The sequence below is a fragment of the Protopterus annectens genome, chromosome 11.part0, assembly GCF_019279795.1.
Source record: "Protopterus annectens isolate FY-2018-M chromosome 11.part0, PAN1.0, whole genome shotgun sequence".
NCBI lineage: Eukaryota > Metazoa > Chordata > Ceratodontiformes > Protopteridae > Protopterus > Protopterus annectens.
In genome coordinates, this window is record NC_056745.1 from 1374627728 (window position 1) to 1374647937 (window position 20210).

The 20210-nt window shown below is 39.9% G+C and overlaps 1 protein-coding gene across 1 annotated transcript in view; it reads left to right on the forward strand.

Moving 5' to 3' along the window:
* LOC122815075 overlaps positions 1-20210 on the forward strand; it is a 3014144-nt gene that overhangs the window by 901847 nt on the left and 2092087 nt on the right. Inside the window, exon 56 of the mRNA XM_044087319.1 lies at positions 13866-13904. Within this exon, the coding sequence (XP_043943254.1) occupies positions 13866-13904 (39 nt within the window). The remainder of the gene's footprint in view (positions 1-13865; positions 13905-20210) is intronic.

A 20210-nucleotide genomic window follows, 5' to 3' on the forward strand; every position in this document is an offset into this window, starting at 1 on the left:
TAGCAGCCTGACTTTTGACCACCACTTTGCCTCCGTTGTACAGAAGGCTTTCTACATGGCCCACTTCATAAGTAAGGGTATTTCATCCAGGAACAAGGAGATCATAACATCCCTGCACTCTTCCCTTATCAGACCCATTATAGAGTACAATACCCCCTTTGGCGTGTTCCTTGCCAAGCACATGCAACAGCTGGAGAGACCACAGAGGATCCCGACCAGGAAAATACAGGGTCTCAAATATCTGTCCTGTACAGATAGGACAAAAGCTCTGTCCCTGTACTCAATCTCATACAGGCTGCTCAAAAGTTGACCTGTGTCTGGCATACAAGTCCATCTCAGACCCAGCCTTGATGGAGTTGCTGCATATCGGTAAGTCAAACTTCACTCGCACAACACACATGCAAGCCGTCAACCTGGTCTGTGCCATTAATAGAACTTGTTGGCAGGATAGAGTTGTGTCCCAAAGACTCCCCCATCTGTGGAATAGACTCCCTCTACATGTCAAGATGAGTACCTCAATAGCCATCTTTAACAGGAGCTTGGATGACTGGATGGGAAACAGAAAATACATCACTGGGATCCCACCTGTTTCCCTGCTGGACAGGGATGACAGGTGCTGACATTGTGAGAACATGGGTTAAATTCTTAGCTATACTTATTAGGGCCTCTGGGCCAATAGCCTAGTATCATCCTACAAACCTATGTACCTATAAACCAGAGAGTGACAGGAGGGACAAGTTAAACAGAGAAGCAGTGGCAAACATCATTAGGAATATTGTGTGGAAGAAAATATGATATGTGATTAGGAGGATTAAAAGTGGTAAAGAGAAAGGAGTAGTTGGATGTTTGGAAGAGTTCCAAATAACAAGATAGGGTGTGTTAAAACATTCAATGAAGTTAGGAGGGGAAGGGAATATCTAAAGATATGAAGAAAGTGAAAATGGCAAAGCTAGAAAAAGAGACGGGGTGTGAAGGATCCAAAAATATACAAACTTAATCCTGCACTTCAATGTAGGTGCAAAAATATTGCTAAGGATGCTGTTTACAAGGTTGAAGAATATGTTATCAGGTATGATTATTCACAACTGGATAAGATTTAGGAACACAAGAGTGTCTCCTATGTAGTAATATACAAGAAACAAAGAATGTGAATGCAGAGAGTAACCACTAGAACTGCTTCATAGCAGGAACTAGTTATTTGTGATTTGATGTATGGGGTTTAAGCATACTTAAAGGGAAAGTTACAGTTTAGAAAATGGGTGGGGTTTAAGCAAACTTAAAGGGAGGGTTACAGTGTAGAAGATGGGTGGGGTTTAAGCATACTTAAAGGGAGGGTTCCAGTGCCGAAGATAGGTGGGGTTTAAGCATACTTAAAGGGAGGGTTGCAATATAGAAGATGGGTAGGGTTTAAGCATACTTAAAGGGAGGGTTACAGTGTAGAAGATGGGTGGGGTTTAACATACTTAAAGGGAGAGTTACAGTTTAGAAGATGGGTAGCATTGCCACCCCTCCGTTTTTTTTCCGGAGTGCCCGGAAATCAGTAGGGCACTCCGGTTCTCCGGTTCTTGTAATCGGAGTCCGGAAATAGCGTCAGGCTCGTCAGCGCGTATTATAAAAAAAAAAAAACATTCCCGTGCCCCGTCTTGGACTCTCGTTGATTGGCTGCTTGCTGCAGACGAGGCTCGTGCAGCAAGCAGCCAATCAACACGTAGAGTTAGTAGTAAAAGCCCTGCAAAGCCCGCGAAAATTTAAGAATATAAAGCGGTGCTTCAGTCAGCATAAGTTTTTACCTTTTACTTTTGTAGTACAAAGGGTGCTGCTTAAGATCTGAAATTCTTGCTTGGAGCCTTGGACATCGTCTTCAGTGGATTGCCTGCTGCCTGGAAGCCCTGCCTGCCTGGAAGCCCTGCCTGCTTGGAAGCCCTGCCTGGAAGCCCTGCCTGCTTGGAAGCCCTGCCTGGAAGCCCTGCCTGCTTGGAAGCCCTGCCTGCTTGGAAGCCCTGCCTGGAAGCCCTGCCTGCTTGGAAGCCCTGCCTGGAAGCCCTGCCTGCTTGGAAGCCCTGCCTGGAAGCCCTGCCTGGAAGCCCTGCTGCCTGGAAGGATTGCCTTAGCCCTGCTGCTTGCCTTGCTTGCTGGAGGAGAAGTGCTGTGGACTGGGTGGTGGTGTGTTCCCCTGCTTGCTGGCCCTTTAGCTGCCTGTTCTGTTCTGCTGCTGAGAGCTTGTTTTAGTAGCCCTGCTGCTGATTTTTCTGGAGGTAAGTGGATTTTTTTTAATGGATTCTTTGGAATTAAGGTAGATTTTCAAAGATTAGTGTGACAAGGGGAATGAAATATTGCCAGCACAGCTACTAGTGAATTTTTTAAATATTAAATTTATATTAATTCACTAGCTGTGCTGGCACTATCTCATTCATTGATGGTGACAAGATGTGTGTAACTATCTAGATGTTCAACATGTGGTGATTAACTAGAACAGTTTCTAATCTGGTTTTGGACTTGGTTGCAGTGAATGTATAATGACTTCATGATTTGTATAAGATGCTTGGACTGTAGATCTGTCTTTCTAGTCTGTCATCACCGTGATGTTTACCTTGACCTGTGTTTCTTCCTAGGGTGTCTTTCTAGGGTGTACAGTCTTCGTAGTATAGTGAGGCTTAAATGTAGCTTTTTTGTCTAGTTTGTCATCACAACTGTTTACCTTTTATCTGTGTTTTCTAGGGTATACCGTCTATACCAAAGCTTAGCTCATTTGATGTTACAGTGAATATATGATTACATGATTTGTATAAGATGCTTGGACTGTAGATCTGTCTTTCTAGTCTGTCATCACCGTGATTATGCTGAAGGGTGGAGTAAAGGGGTGTGGCTATTAAAAGGAATGGGTGTGGCTTGATTGTGCATGGGGCGGGGCTTGTTTGTCAGGAAATGGCACAGTAGAAAGGTGGCAACCCTAAAGATGGGTGGGGTTTAAGCATACTTAAATGGAGGGTTACAGTGTAGAAGATGGGTGGGGTTTAAGCATACTTAAAGGGGGGGGTACAGTGTAGAAGATGGGTGGGGTTTAAGCATCCTTAAATGGAGGGTTACATTGTAGACGATGGGTGGGGTTTAAGCATACTTAAATGGTGGGTTACAGTGTAGAAGATGGGTGGGGTTTAAGCATACTGAAAGGGATGGTTACAGTTTACAAGACAGGTGGATGTAATTTATATGTATTTTATTTTAGAAGCTTTAATGAGAAAGGGTACATGTTGTGGAAAATGAATCTTGAGACTGGGAGAATACAAGGCTTTGTCTCTATGACTGTTTTTCCAGTAGCTGAACTCATGGAAGCAGAGTGAAGGAGAAATTAGAGGGAATACAGAGGTTTACTTCGAGTTGGAATGGAAAGAACTGTAAATATGAGGATGCAGGGACCAAGAACCAGGGAGGGATAGGGAGATCTGGATAGTAAGCATATGTGATTGCATTTAATAAATACAGCTGCTAAAGATAGAAGAATAGAAAGAAAATTTGTGAGTGAAAGTGGGTGGGTAATAGGGTTGCCACCTTTCATCATGGCTAAAACCAGAGTAAGGCCTCACCCCTCACATCACCAGTAACCCCACCCAACCAGCCCCCTCTCCTGCACATTCTATGATGTTACCCTGACATTGCCTGATGGGAATGCCCTATTTTTCCATTCCTGATGCCTGATTTCAGTTGATTTACTATGCTTTTCTGTAAAAAAGCATAGTAAATCAGCCGATTTACAAACTCTGATAGTCTGTTTCCTTTTTTGAAACAGAATACAGAAGTTTCTACAGTGTTTACTAGACTACCAGAGAATCAATTTGATTTCCAGATAGTATGGAAAAAAATGGAGGGGTGGCAACCCTAGCGGGTAAAGTAGCTGAAATAAAGAAGGAACCAAGTTTTTTGTGGAAGGTATAAAAAAGGACTGAAGTGGGACTAATATAATGATGATTCGTTATAAAATATGAATGGTGGGTCCCTTTGGTAACTAGTGGATACTTATTCAAATAATGGCTAAATAGAAAGGAAAACTGTAAGACACAGGAACAATCATGGCTAGAAATGAAATTATGTTATTGGCAACGAAGATTCAAAATGTTTTTTGAGCTAAAGGAAAAGTATTTAATGGAAGGTAAAATATGACTGAGTAATACATAGATCTAGTAGGTGATTAGGGGGTGTGAGGAGCTGTAAAGAGTTATTCTAACTGACAGACAGAAGAATGATAGCTATGAAAAGTGGAATTAAGAACTGTATGATGTATGGACTGTTAAGGAATGGGATAAGATAGAAAGGATGAATATAAAGGAGAAAAGGCCAGAACCAGCATATCCATATAATGGATCTATATTAAAAGATCAAACGGCCACAGCATCAAATCCCAGTTCATTCAGATGATGAAAGCATTGAAGAATATAATTGTCAAAAGCCATCTTTTTCGAATCTCACCACATTGAATCATAATTGTTGGCCAATAGCTCAGAAATCTGCATGTAAGTCAGAATGACTGTAAATATTTACTACCATCATGTTATACATACCAAAAGTAACATGTAAGATGCTATCATCTCAGCTGTTGGCCAACTATTGCGATCATTGGTCTGTGGTTTAACAGGAGAACTGCTAAGAGTCAGGAGGAGATGTGGGGATGAGGTAAAACTGGCGAAAGAGGCAAGGGAAACACAGAGATCTGTCAACATGGTAATGGAGTTGAGTAATGCTGTAGGCTGTTAAGAAACCTAAAAAAATAGTAGGAAGTTACAGAGCTTTGTTAATAAAAGCAGATAAAGGCAATGCACTTTTAAGTTATTCAGTCAAAAGGAATTGTAAACCTCTAAGGAGATGAATAAGGGATGACCTATGTAAGACATTAACACTGGAGTGGGACCTTTGTATAGCAAGTTAATTACAGCAAAGTACATTTATAGAAATCTGAAAGTGAAATGAATATCTGTCCATCTATCTATCTATCTATCTATCTATCTATCTATCTATCTATCTATCTATCTATCTATCTACTATCTGTCAAGCAATCTATCTATGGTTGTTGGACACACGATCAAATGGACACAATATTGTCACCTGTTTGCTTGGTCAGCACCATTTGGTTGATGCATACAGATATCTGACAGGTGTGCAAGATCAACAACCTCTGGGTAGGGCAATATTCCTTTTCCCTGGGGATTGTGCAATCTCAGACTTAGTATGTATGTATGTATGTATATATGTATATATATATATATATATATATATATATATATATATATATATATATATATATATATATATATGTATATATATATATTAATAGGGGTTGTGGGGATGGGATAAACCAAGGTTTGTTCCCCTGCAAAAACACCTGCCATTGGTTTAGTCAACTTGTGGGTAATCCCCACAGAATGCACAGATTGTGTTGATATTTGTTCATTCATCATTTTGGCATCAGTCTACTGGGTGGCAGCATTGCATCCATTTCACTGAAGTGCCCGACACCCATCTCTCTCTCTCTCTCTCTCTCTCTCTATATATATATATATATATATATATATATATATATATATGGATTTACTTCAGAATATCGAAGGTTTAAAACTTTGAATTTCATATGGTCGAGACCATATGATCGAAGTTTCAAATTTTTGAAATTCTGAAATCAATACAAAAACAAAAGCATGTTCCTCAATGTTTTTGCAAGGGGGCAAGCCCCCCTGCTCCCCCAACACCCCCTGCTATTTAAATATACCAACTCTGAGATGGCACTACTGCGAGGAAAATGGAAAATGTCCTATTCCGTGCTGTATGGAGATCTGTGTTCAGAACATTTGAAGTTTTAAAACTTGGATCATATGCTCTCAACCATATGACATTCGAAGTTTTAAACCTTCAATATTCTAAAGGGAACCCATATATTTATACACACACACACACACACACACACATATATATATATATATATATATGTGTGTGTGTGTGTGTAGAGGGATTGAAGAATTTCCACTTTTCTCCACTGCAGTGTGACGTCAGAGTTGGTATACACTATTAGCAGGGAGTGTGGGGGTGCAGGGGGGCAAGCTCCCTGCAAACAATACTGTTAAGTTGTTTTTTTTTTTTTTTGATCATATGGAGCTCAAGCAGTTTTGCTTGATCTCTTGACTTTCCTTTGTATGAGTATACAGCAAAGTGTCTTACATATTCATACATACATATGTATGCATGTATGCATGCATATAGATAGACCTACAGATATGTATATAAACACAGGGGGAACTTGTTAACAATTCACTCATAACTTACATACAGTGCTGCATAATTCAGTAGTACTGTGCTACTGATCTACTCCCTTATGAGCCCCTCTTTGGCATTTTAAAAAGTGTTTTGATCTGCAACTTACAGGTCTGAAGTTTATTTTCATCTCTCTTACCCCCTTCCTCATGTCGCTCTACTTCTTAGTACTTAAATACATGCCTATAGACTAAGAGGTGCATGGCTTACCTCCTACCTAGCAGTAACTTATTACTGTCCAAAGCATAGCTAAATGAACCTGTTGCACTTCTACCAACTCCTTTTTTTAATTCCCACTACTGCTGTTTGCCATCAGCCATCTCATTTACTTAATCTTTCCCAGTACCCGGCCCCTTCAGACTTGGGCTCTGTCACTGGGGAATCCTTAATGTAAGTAATTATGAAATGTGTACATTAAGGAAACATAGACATCTGGGTATGCCACCAGAAAAACTGTGCAGGTTTCTATACATAGACATCTGGGTGTGGCACCAGCACAACCTTGGTGGTTTCTTTTTTGAATGCTCTACACAGTGTCTCGCCTCATGCCCAATGTGCATTACATGGGCGGATACCACTTGATTAATATCAGGTATCCATGTATGACTGCTACCCTTGGCTATAAGCTGTACCTTTCATTCTAGGATAACGAGCTGGTAAAAGGCCAGCTCTTCAGGGATCAGGTTATCAAATCAGAATCATCTGGTTCATAGCCAAACCTACACTTCTCTTTACCCACTCTGTCTCTGAGACTCCAAGCCTTCCTTAATAACAGGTATGGGAAGAGGACTGGGCAGGAATGGTATGAATGACCTAACCGCTCATGTCATTAGCACCACTTTCCTGACATTGCCAACATTATCTTTGCAACTGACCTTAAATTGGTTGAAGTTCATAGGTTCATGGGTACTTACTAGAATATTGACCTATGAGGATTTTAACAAACTTAGCTTTAAATGCCCGTGGTAGATTTTAGCTCTTATATGTTTGTATGAATAACACAGAGGCAGGCAGAACAAGGCAATCCTGGGACATTTTTTTGTTGCCCTATCCATGAGGAACATGAGTGATTTGTCTTCTTGATGGCCATGAGAAACATCAAATGATCTCCACATATTTACTACGTCTTTTGGGTAAAGTAACAGATACCTTTTACTCCATATGATCATCCTGATGGATATTGTCACCATTATTTTTGGAGAGTTCAACATGTACGTGTGCCCTAAAAATAAGATGCCCAAATGTCCACTATATATCCAACAGACATGCACTCAGTTAAATAAAGACATAACCAAATTAAATCCAGTCACATGAATCAACGTGGAGATATATATATATATATATATATATATATATATATATATATATATATATATAGAGAGAGAGAGAGAGAGAGAGGGAGAGATACACACATCTTTCCTGATGCTACTTCTATCATCTTACTCTTAATGGACAGTTCTCTCCCCTTCCACATGTCCACTAAAGGGGTTACATCTCACCTTATCTACTGCCACTCTTTCTTATCATATCAGAAGCACCCATTCTGCACAGATACCTCTGCTTCTGTCTTTTTGATTAGATTCACTTTCTAACTATACTAGTAATGACAATATGCTTCACTTCCTTATGAACTTCTTGTTGCCGGTAAAAAATTAGTTATTCACTTCTGTATCCAGGCAAGACAGAACAGGCATCTTAAATTCTTCTCCAGAGATTCAATGCTATAACAAGACAAAAGGAAAATGGTGATCTGAATATAAACAAACATAAAATGGATGGCTGTGTCCAAATTCCTTCCTACTAAGTTGTGTAAGATTCCCAGATAAGTGGTATGGGATTATAGTATCAAATGTAGAAGGGATGGACATTCAGGTGTGTCATTTTGATATGTTTTTTTTCTAGATACTTGCCATCTATATAAAAACATGACTTTTGTTGTTTTAGCATCTGATATGAATCTTCAAAAGCATACAACAGTTGCATCAAACCATACAAAAGTAGGAAATGTCCATTGCCTTGGTAGAGGTCAGTCAGAGAAATTAATGCCAGGTGTGACAAAAAACAGAGAGAGGGAGAGAGGTAAGAACATAGACTTGGTGAATTCTTGTTGACTGTCTGGACTGATTCTATTAATGTTACATTTTAAAAAAGAAAAATCTCATAAATTACTAAGGCAAGAGTAGATGGAGAAGCTGCTTTCTTCTTAGAAATGTCTGTATTGCATGTTTTTGTCTTCACCTTCTTATTTTAAAGATACAATCAAGCAACAGAAAACTTTCTAGGAAGTGAACACTTCTTCCATCTCCTCTTCTGATGTGCTGAGTAAGTATGTAGATGTGTATGCCATACCAATGTGCAATACATCAAAACCCAGCAGAGGAGGCAAAGAATGAATAAAGTGCCATCATGCAATTACATTATTTGCCAAAGGTTATCAATTTCTTATTATTTTTAAATAATGTCATTGTATAACAGTAATAGCCTGCTCATGTGTCTGGGCATCACATTCTTTAACCATTGTTGGCTTTGTTTAATTATTCAGACCTTATGCTTGCAATTATTCACAACAACCATTTGCCAGTTGTGTGATACCCACAGATATTTGTGGGCTATTGCTAAAATACACACTGATTATCATATTCACTGTCTGTGAAATGAAGCCGCGGTGGTGCAGCGGTTAGCGTTGTTGCCTCACAGCAAGTGGTTCTCCCGTTCGATTCTCTGCGGGAGCACCTTCTGTGTGGAGTCTTCATGTCTTCCCCATGGTCATGTGATGCTTAAAGACATGCAGGTAGGTGTGTGCGTGAATGGATGTGCCTTCTTTGAAAGTTGGTCATCGGGCTGGCAACTTGGCACCGTAAAAATCCCCTGCCAATCATTAGCGGACCAGAGTTCTGCTTTGGCGACCCCTAACTGGGAAAAGCCAAAAAAGAGACTGCCTGTGAAATGAAACACTGCCAATTTAATTTTTCTATGAGATTTAAATGATGTTCTTATTGATCCCTGCTGCAGTAGCCTTAGCTATATGGCTTATAGCCTGCCAAGATTATAAAATCTGTCCAGCTTCCAAAGCTTCAGAGCACCTTCCACATGCCAAAACTATTAAAGCAGCATGATCGGAACTCAATGAAAGATAAATCTGAGCAAAAAACCCTTCAGAGCTTTACTGCCGCTCAAGAGTGCACTCCTCTGAGGCTTTTGAGTATCTATGGTGAGCTTGTGCTTTTCTTTGCTGTGCAAATAAGTTTCCTTTGGAGAAAAAAATCCATTTTCTTAAATGTTGTTAATCTTTTATTGCATTCCTCTTCCAGAAAGTTATTTTAAATTGAGGAGTGTGTTATTTAAAGGACTTTCCTGAGAATGTAATGCTCTTTTAAATGGGGCACTTGTTTATTTCTGTCATTTTAAAAGTAGTGTAAACTAACAGTAAACAATTTTTTGTGGATACATTGTGTTTATTCTTCCATTGTGGTTCTTACATAGTATTTTAAAATGATTTTTACTGTTGTTTTTCTATCAATAAAGTAAATTTTGTGGACTGGTAGTTTTACTGGGTTTACTATCAAAAAAATAAAAACACCGCACCAAACGTCCCAGCCAAAGGTTTATTCACCACAGTTTTAGTGCTTTTGTTCCAAAACACAGTTACTTCATCAGAAACTTTTGTTGCGGTGTTTGTATTATTTTTATGTTTACATAGTACACTGTTTTGTGGTTTATTTTAACCTGTTGGGTTTACTATAAATATGTCTAGTCACATGTGATCGAGTCCACCTGCATGATTCCTACATACCAAATGTTGGAATGCTGAACACCAACATTACCACTTGTCCAACCTTGCCCCACCCTGAACCCATGGTAACTCTTATTCCTGGGTCCAAAATAGAAGAGAGTTTCAAGGTTTTCTGTTTGTGTTGACTATTTCAGAATTGGGCATTCTAACTTTCATGGATGTATGTCGACCATATGAAGACTAAACCACCCGTTACTTGACATAATGATACTAAACCATTTTACTGGCATTTGCTGCTTGTCTTGTCTGAGAAAGAGGTACCATTTTTAGCTTGACCATCAAACAGACTACTGGTTCCACAGTCAGTCAGCCAGTCAGTCATTCTTCCCACTATAAAAAGAAAAAGTTAAGCAAACAGCCTTTGCCACCAGAGCAGGCAATCAATTTTCCTCAGCCACAGGTGGGTGACTTTGCTGTGGCCATTTGTTGCACCTCAGATCACTCATCTTTTACCCTGGATCCCTCTGGTGCAACATTTACAGCCACTATGGACTGGGGGTTAGCCATATCTTCTGCAGTTGTTGGAGCCCCCATCAGTGGGCAAGGGAGAGCCACTCTTGACAGTCCTGTCAAAATGCTGTGCCAGTCTCTAGGGTAGCTACCATTAGTAACATAGTTGGCCCCATTTTTCCTTCCAAAAAGAAACAGAAAACCAAGCATGTATCTATCTCGCCTCAAATTTATTTCAATAGGAGTAGTTTATGTGGACTGGCTAAGGGTTTAATTCAGGCCATTGATCTTTCTTGCCAACTAGCTTCTGGTAAAAAAGGGGATTCCTCTTATCCTGAAAAGATATAATATTCTGAATCTGAAAAGGAAGATACAGGGACAGTTTCAGGGTTCTGCATGCAAATTTCAGCTTCAGACTCAGAGGAGGCCTTAGTTTCTGATTCTTCCCATCAGAGACTAGTGCTAGAATGTCGTGGTGTTTTCATTCAGAGAACACTGAGGTTTCTCAGTCCTTCAGAAAATGCTATGGTTTGTTACAGAAGGATTTCCAGAACCTACAGCCATTATTCTTGTCCTGTCAGATTTAGAGGATTTGTGTCTTACTGGCTGAAATTTACTTATAGTCAGCCAGCTGTCCCTAAAAAGGCAGATATGATGTATACAGTTCCTCAGTCTTTTAAATGTTATGCACTATTCAACAGATCTCCCACTGATCCAAAGAAGGATATCCAGTCCACATTCACTGCCATAGAAAACTGGCTCACCAAACGTCGCCTGCTACTTAATCCCAAAAAAACTAAAATGCTCGTATTCCCACCATCCCAAAGGTCTGTACCCTTCTCCTTCACCATAAATGCAAAAGACAGTCATTTCCCCCGACCCCAATGCAAAATTACTGGGTGCCACTATAGACAATCACCTCCATGTAAATCAGACAATCAAGACCATCAATAAAAAACTTGGGTCACTCCATAGAATCAAAGCCTTTCTCACCCCCCCCCCCCCAGCTAAAATAGCCATTGCTCGCTCCCACCTACTTTCAACACTCCTATATGCCTCCCCCTTCTGGCCAATATAAGTAAATCTGAACTTAATAGACTTAACAGCCTGTTATAATCACATTGCCAGGTTTGCTACAGGCCTGCCATTCAGAACCCACCACTGCATCAACCTCAAATTGCTTGGATGGCGGGAATTTCCTAATCTTGTCAAGTACAACCTGCTGATAATGGCTAACAAAATCCTCTATAAGCCGGACAATACTCCAGCCCTTAGAAACTCTATCCTCCCCCATAATAACACGAGACTGCTCCACTCATCTAATAAGCTACAAATACAGACAACTAAAATTAACAATGCTGCTGGCATGGCCCTATTTGCAAATTCTGTAAGTAAAACCTGGAACATAATTACAGCTGCCATGACCATGCTCTCCTCCATATGCCAATTTAAAGCCACAATTAAACAACATCTGGCATCAAACTGGCTATGCCACTGTGACAAGCCTGGCTAAACCAACAACATGTATGTAATTTACTTATCTATTAGATATTGTTTACTTCTCCTGACTACAACCAGGGTCATTTCTATCCTGTATACTTGTCTATTCAATGTGAACCTATGTACCTTATGTACCTTATGAAATATCCTACTTATAAAATTGTACTATTTTTAGTCTGAATGTATTTTTATCTGCATTTTTGTCTTTTATGTGCATTACTATTTTATATTTTAGATTATTTTTATATCTATGTCTTATTTCATTTTCTATTGTTCTTGTATATGTTGGCGCTTATCTCCCCGGGCCTCTGCTGTAAATGGACTTTGATCCAGTCAACAAATGTAAAATAAATAAAAATAAATAAAACTGACATTTGCAAGAAGGGCATCTGAGTCACCAGCTCTTATAGTGAGTCAACCCTACCTCATTTTCCACAAGGACAAGATTTCTTTGATAGCTAATCTTTATTTTATACCTAAAGCAGTATCTGAGTTTACTGTAAGCCAAACTATCCATCTCCCAGTTTTCTTTCCTGAACCTAAAAATGAGGGAGAAAGGATACCCCATTCCTTGGATGTCAACAGACAATGCAGATATTAGCTTGACAGAACTAAATCTTTCAACTCTTTAGATCAATTGTTCATTTCTTTTGAAAGTAAAACGAAATGGCAACCTGTCTCAAAACAGACTATTTCCAAATGGTTGTCTAAGGCTATTACCTTTTGTTATACTCACCGTGACAAATCTATTCCAGGCAGAGGCAAGGTCCACTGTACTAGGGCCTTGGCTTCATCTATAGATTTTTGTAAAGGGTTAGATTATAGAAGTATTCTAGAAACTGCTACTTGGTCCGCTGTATATATTTTTACAAAGCACTATAAGATTGATTGCTTCTGTAGATGTCAGTCAAGCTTTACAAGGACCATTCACCAGGGGCTACTGGACCCTTCTCTTACCACCTTCCAAATGTAGTTAGCTATGGTAATCTACTCCTACAGCTAAGGCTACTGCAGCAGTGATCAATATGAAGAAATACAGTGGTGTAAGCTGAACTTACAATAGCAGTAGCTGCTCCCTCCCTCCACCTGCTTGGTTTTTGGTGTGCTTTTTATGCCAAGGTGTAGACATTTATTTTTGTTTCTCCTAGCAATGTCCTGTCAGGGCTCAGCCTCCCTTTCCCTGTTTGCAGGAAAGTTCTTAAGGGCTTCATGCCCAAACTTGTCTTTAATCAGCTCATCTTGATCCACTTGACAGTTTGGGCACAGGGAAGGTCCCCTGTAGCTTTGGAAGCAGGATAGCTGTTATATCCTTCACAGGTATAACCTGTATAGCTAAGGTTACTGCAAAGGTGATCATTTGAACATCTACCGTTATGGTTAAGTTCAGCTTATACAACTGTGCTTTACTTGGGAACCACACACTGCAAATTCTAAAATCCTTTAGTATAGCTATGTGCAAGGCTACAGCCACTGTACCTCTGTGACAAACTTGAGATTTATGACTTTTGCTTATGGACTGTGTACTGTGATTTGATATTCAGTTATAAAATGCTGCCTGTGATACTTCTGTATCCACAGACCTAAAAAAGTTTCTTCATACAGATTATAAATATAACAAACCATATGCAGATGCATTTTAAATGTTGTAGAATGACAGGGTTGTCATTTAGCAGGTTGTTAAAGTTATATTCTCAAATTATGTTATTTGTGGTTTACCTAGCTGACCATTATTAAAAAAAAAATATTTTTAATGCAATTATTTGTAACATCATTGCCACAGTCATCTAAGTTAATTATCTTTTACACTTATTATTTTTTGTTTTAGGTGACTAGTTTGTCTGAAATAAGCATCAAAGGAGAAAAGGTATAGTAAAATAAGAAAAAAGTACTTACTGTATAACTACTTTGTTAATGCTGTGTCCTTTTAGATATACATTCTTGTTCTTCTGTCTGCAGGTTGGTGAATTTATATTAGTTTCACATCTTCTTTGCATAATTGAGGGATTTCATTAAAAAATAAATAAATAAAAATACTTCAAGAAAACATTATGATTTTCAAAAGTCAGCTAACTCAGTCGTCTGTGTTTATCTTATACCCCTTCACGATCCAGAAATATAAACAATAATTTCTTCTTAAATATTTCTTGGAGACATTTCATTTTTTAAGCAAAAATAGGATTTTTTTATATTTATGCATGCATATAAAGGGTGTAAAAAGCTGGAAATAACTAGACTCATAACATTATTTAGATTTCACAAGGTTATTTTCATATAAACCAAATATAAGTCAAACCTCTTATAGTGTTTCAAAATTATTCATCTATTCTTAAAAAAACTGATTGAACATCTCTAAACAATGAGCATTTTAAATATTCTCAAGAAATATGAGTGGTATTGAGGGCCACATTTACAATATTAGTATGGGGTATCATTTTCAGAATGTTAGCAATTAATTTTATTTCTTTGATTATTTTATTATTTTTTCTTAATGCAGTTATTATATACATTTAGTGTCATGATTATCCAATGTTAAACTAGCAAAATAACTAATATTAACACCTTGAGTAGATGCTGTGCTGTAAGCAGAATCATTCCTGCAATACAGAATGGACTGCATTTGGTAAATACGGCGATGCAGCTTGTGATTTCATGACAAATATTTGTGTATTTTTGGACGTTTTTTGCAGTAGTGCATAATGTAGGGTGGTCTGACACAATGACAAGTAAAGCACGTGCTTTACATTTATAGCACAGTAAGCTGTGAAAATCATCAACACAGATTGTTGATAACATGTTTATATGCTTCTCAAAACTAATGGGACTGTAAAAAGTCAGGTGTGTTGAATTATCTGACCTGATTTTTTTCTAATTTTTACATGATCTTATCGGTGACCAGTTGATACGGCTTGTAATAATATAGGCACAAACAGGGAAAAATGTGTATTTTGTTTACCGTTACCTATGCAATTAGATCTTATAGGAGATTATAAACATAAAACCATGCAACCTTAACTAGAAAGTAAGTCTTTAGTACCACTTTTTAAATTTTTGCTGTGTTTTGTAGTCTACTTTTTTTTATTCTATTATAAGAAGAAGAGTAACAAGCAAGCAAGCTGGTTCACTGCTTCAGATTAGTCTTTAACAGCTTTCAAAAGAAGGAAGGAGTAGTATTCAGGGAAGTGTCTGTTTAAGTGATAACATAAGGTTGATTCTCAGATAGTGCGTGCACCCCATCTGATAACATATTTGTGACAAAAGTCATGGATACCAAAACACAAGCTGTCTGCAAAACAAAGAAACACCAACTGTACTGAGGCAACAGATACAAATGAATGAAGGCTGCATTGCATAGACGGATTAGGGCACTCAGGAGGGTAAGGATAAGGGGTAAATTAAAAAAATGACAGTTGTTTCAGCTGTGGAGACAGGGACAGATTGTAAACAAATGTGGTGTTCATTTAAAAAAGTGTATAAGGTGTGGGGGAATGGATTATTATTGGGAATGACATATGGATTGCCCCTGTTTAACGAATGGTTGGCTTAGATGTTTCTGGTACAAGATGGTATATATGGGTTAGAGGAAACAATGTCACAAAAGATAAAGAGACTGTAAGTTGCAAGAGTAGCCAAAAGGAAGATTACATACAATTAGAAGCTACAGAAGGATACAGTGATAGATGAAAATGAAACAGGAGAATAGGCCAGAAAAAAACTAAGTGGTGAATTAAAAGTTTAAGGAAGCAAAATCACCCATAAGTCTACAGAATAAACACAATATATTATGCTACATTTCAACTTCTACTTTCCCATATAACCCCACCTTACTTCCTATCTTAACTCCATCCTCACCCACTATCCTTCAAAACCTTCTATTTCTTACATTTCAGAAACATGTCTCCTATAATGCTTCATACTAGTACATCCTGTCCTACTTACACACTTAACATCTTAACAACTTCCATTACCTTCACAATCCAAACAAAACTCCTATATTCTACTTGTACCCTCCAAGTAAAACTTCTGAACCTCATCTCCCAATCACACTCTGTCTATTTCAATACTCATATATTCTACTGTTCCAGTACGGTTATCCAAAGCAACAGCCATTTATTTGCAGATTTGGTATTAAGGATAGAAATAAGCAAATATGTCTCTACCCACCCCATCAAACTTCCATAACAATAAAACTTAGCAGTGCCATCCACCCAAACCCAGGTCCAACTCAACATATTCAGATACCAGACAGCATATCCCCATCATCTCCTTTATTGCTACCTCTTCACCCACAGTCCTACCCTGGCATTCATATATATCATATCAGCCTATGAAGTATTTGTAATAAACTCCTAAAATGCATGCATGGATAGCAATATATTCTCCAAACATCTTAGTTGCCACAGAAACCTGGCTATACCAGGAAACAAAAATTGAATAAACCTCTGAGCAAGCAGTATGAGACTGAATAGAGCTGGAGTTCTTTCAGTCGGGCAGCATAAGACATATTTTTGAGACCCTTTATCCTTTTGGTGAGGAACTTTTGGGGCCTTTCCAGCTGCTGCAGGTGTCGGGTCAGATACATTCCGAATGGGGGCATTGTACTCAATCATAGGTCTAATGAGTGATGAGTACAGGGGGACGATGACCTCCCTTGATCTAGATGTGAATCCCTTCATGATCAGGTGGGCAATGTAGAAGGTTTTCCTGACTACTTTAGCAACATGAGTGTCAAACAAAAGGCTAGTGTCAACCTGGGTCCCCAGGTCCCTGATGACTTCTTCTGTGCTCAATGGATTGCCACCTATATGGTAGCTAGGGGTAACCTTGTTTTTCCCGAAGGGTATGACTATGCATTTCTTGGCGTTTAACTTCAGGCCATGGCTCTGGCACCAGTTATCCGTTTCTGTGAGGCCCTTCTGAAGGATATCTGTGTCAGAAGTGTTTTCGACTATGGCGCCCAGTTTGCAGTCATCTGCAAACTTTGTCAGCCATAACCCTCCTGTGTTTGCTTGTACTTCAGAAAAGTAGATGCCAAACAAGAGTGGACCCAGGACTGAGCCCTGTGGGACACCACTTGTGACAGGCTTTGAGTCTGACATGGCTCCAGCAACTCTGACCCTGTGGGTTCTGTCACTTAGCCAGTTTGCAACCCATCTTGTGATGTATGGGTTTACATTCAAGCTGATGAGTTTTTCGATGATACCTGAGTGGGGTATTGTGTCGAAGGCCTTTGCCAGGTTGAGGTAGGCTGTATGGACTGCCTTTCCCTCATCAATGGCCTTGGTGACTGTTTCAAAAAAGTCAACCAAGTTTAAAAGGCATGATCTGCCTTTGACAAAGCCAAACTGGGTTGGATCCAAAGTCTGCAAGTTCCCTATGTCTTTATTTATGAGTTCCATTATGATCCTCTCCATGGCTTTGCAGATAAGGCTTGTCAAGCTAATGGGACGGTAATTTCCAGGGTCGGTGGAGGCACCGCCCTTGTGAAGTGGGACCACAGTTGCCATGCGCCACTCCTTGGGTACGCATCCTGAGGTGATGCTAAGATTAAACAGCTGTCCTAACTGCGGGTTTAATTCCTCATTGAGTTCGTGGAGCACACAGCCGGGGACACCATCCGGTCCCATGGGTGCTATATTTTTTGCCTTGGAGAGAGCAGTTCTCACCTGGGTGTTGGAGATGTTTGGGGGGCTACAATCCTCTGGTATAGATATCTCTCCTTTTGGGGGGGAGAAGTTTGCACTGAACCTGTCAGCCAGTATGTTGGCAATGTGTGTAGATTCAGTAATCTTCACATCATTTTGAACTAATTCTGAGCATATCTGGGAGTTTCCTCCTAGGTTTCTAACATAGCTAAAGAAGGCCTTATGATTGTCTTTTGAGTCCTTGGCGATTTTTCTCTCAAAATTTGCCTTGGATGATTTTATGAGAGCTCTTAGTTTTTTACTTATAATGATCAAAGGTGTCTTACCTTTCAAGGATTTTGCTCTATCTTGTAGTAGCTTCCTCCTTTTGTTGTAGAGCTTGTTTATAGCTGGGGTCCACCAGACTGGACACTTGCCTTTGGTACAAAGAGTCTTAGTTTTGTTTGGGATTGCCTGATCCATGCAGTCCTGTAGGTGCTGGTAGAAGGCATTTGTAAGTGATTCAGCGGTTTGAGTAATGTTTACCACTGGCTCAGGGGCCTTAAAGGAGACCACACTACTTTTTAGAAGTGTGAAGTCGGCTTTTGAGAAGTTTTTCACTGTGGTCTTTTTTATTTCAGGTGGGGGCGGGATGAGGACCTCCAGCGAGATTAGTTTATGATCTGATCTCACCAGTGAGGGGTATACTTCGGGTGTTGAACATTGTGATCCCATGTTCGTGATGATGAGATCAAGTATGTTTTCTCCTCTTGTGGGGATGGTGACTAGTTGTTCCATGGCATTTGAGTTTATGAACTCCAGGAACCTTTGGGCTAAAGTGTTTGGGCTTGACTAGTGTTCCCAGTCTATATTAGGGTAGTTGAAGTCAACTAGTATGATGGTGTTTGGAGATACATTTATCCCCTCCAGTGTTTTCAGGAAGGCCATGTGAGGTTCCTGATGGAGTTTTTCTAGTCTTGGGACTTCACCTTTTTCTGCAACAGTTTCTTCCTTCTATTCTAGAGTTTATTAATGGCAGGGGATCACCTGATTGGCTTCCTTTTTTTGAAGGAGAGCATCTTGGTTCTGTTGGGTATGGCTAGCTCCATGCATTTATGTACATGTTCATACAGTGCATTGGTGTATGATTCCGCAGTCATGCAGCTATTTTCCATTGGCATGATTGCCATGAAGTTAGCTATCTCTTCTTTAAGGAGCCCAAAGTCAGCTTTGGAGAAGTTTTTCAAGGTGGTTACCTTTGCAGGGGGTGTGGGTGAGTTGTGGCTTTTCATGCTGATTAGTTCATGGTCAGATCAGACCAGGGAGGGATTGACTACTGGTATAGAGCAACGGTTGCCCATGCTAGTAATAACCAGGTCAAGGATGTTGCTTCCTCTAGTGGGGGTCAGAATGAGCTGGTCCAAGGCATTGGAACTGATGAATTCCAGAAAGTGTTGGGCCAGTGTATTTGTGCTTGAGTAGTTCTCCCAGCTGTTGGAGGGGTAGTTGAAGTCTCCTAGTATGAGACTATTGGGTTGGACCTTGATAGATTCCAGGGTGCTTAAAAACATGGAGTGAGAGTCTAGGGACATGGTTGGGGACCTATAGCAGGCTATGACCCGGATCACCATCTTACTCAATGTTAGTTGTACCTGAAGTATCTCAGATGCATTAAGCTGGGCTACTAGTCTGGAGGTGTGCATATCCTTTATAAATATGGAGACACCACCACCTTTGGAGCTATGGTCCATGTTTTGGGGCCAAAAGGTGTGGAATGAGTTATAGCCTGGTAGCGCAGGGGTGCTTTCTGCCACTTTAAACCGGGTCTCCGTTACAGCACAAATGTCGATGTTCTCCATTTTTGAGGAGACCTTCGAGGAAGTTCATCTTGATATTTAGACTTCTAGCATTGAGCAGCATGGCCCTCAGATTGCATTTATTTATAGCTGTTATGATGGTAATTTGGTCTTTGGAACACCGCCTAAAAAGGCACTATAGGGGTGGCAAGAGCCTTAGCCAGTACCTGGAAACCCAGGGGTGACAGTTGCAGGCCACCTCTGGCAAAGCATCGAGGACTGTCAATCATGTCATCCCAAGCAGATAGATACTGGATCCCCTTAGAATGACACCAGAAACTTAGCCAATTGTTGAAGTCAATCATTTTTTTTTTTGTACTGAGGTATCATTCTGATGCTGCGGTGGTGGTGCTGCGGTAGCGTTGTCGCCTCACAGTAAGACGTTGTCCTGTTCGATTCTCAGCTCTGTGTGGAGACATGCGTGAATGGGCGTACCTTCATTGAAGGTTGTGCATCAGGGCTGACAACTCGGTATGTAAAAATCTACTGCCAATCATTAGCAGACCGGAGTTCCACTGTGGTGACCCCTAACCGGGAAAATCCGAAAGATACAACAACAACAACGACTGAGGTATCATGCTGGGTGAGGGTAGGATACTGCTTCCCACATCCTGCCAACGTTCTATAACTTATCAGTCTTAACAACCATGCTTTAGCTCAACGGATCCTGTTTTGGCATCCTGCAGACTACTA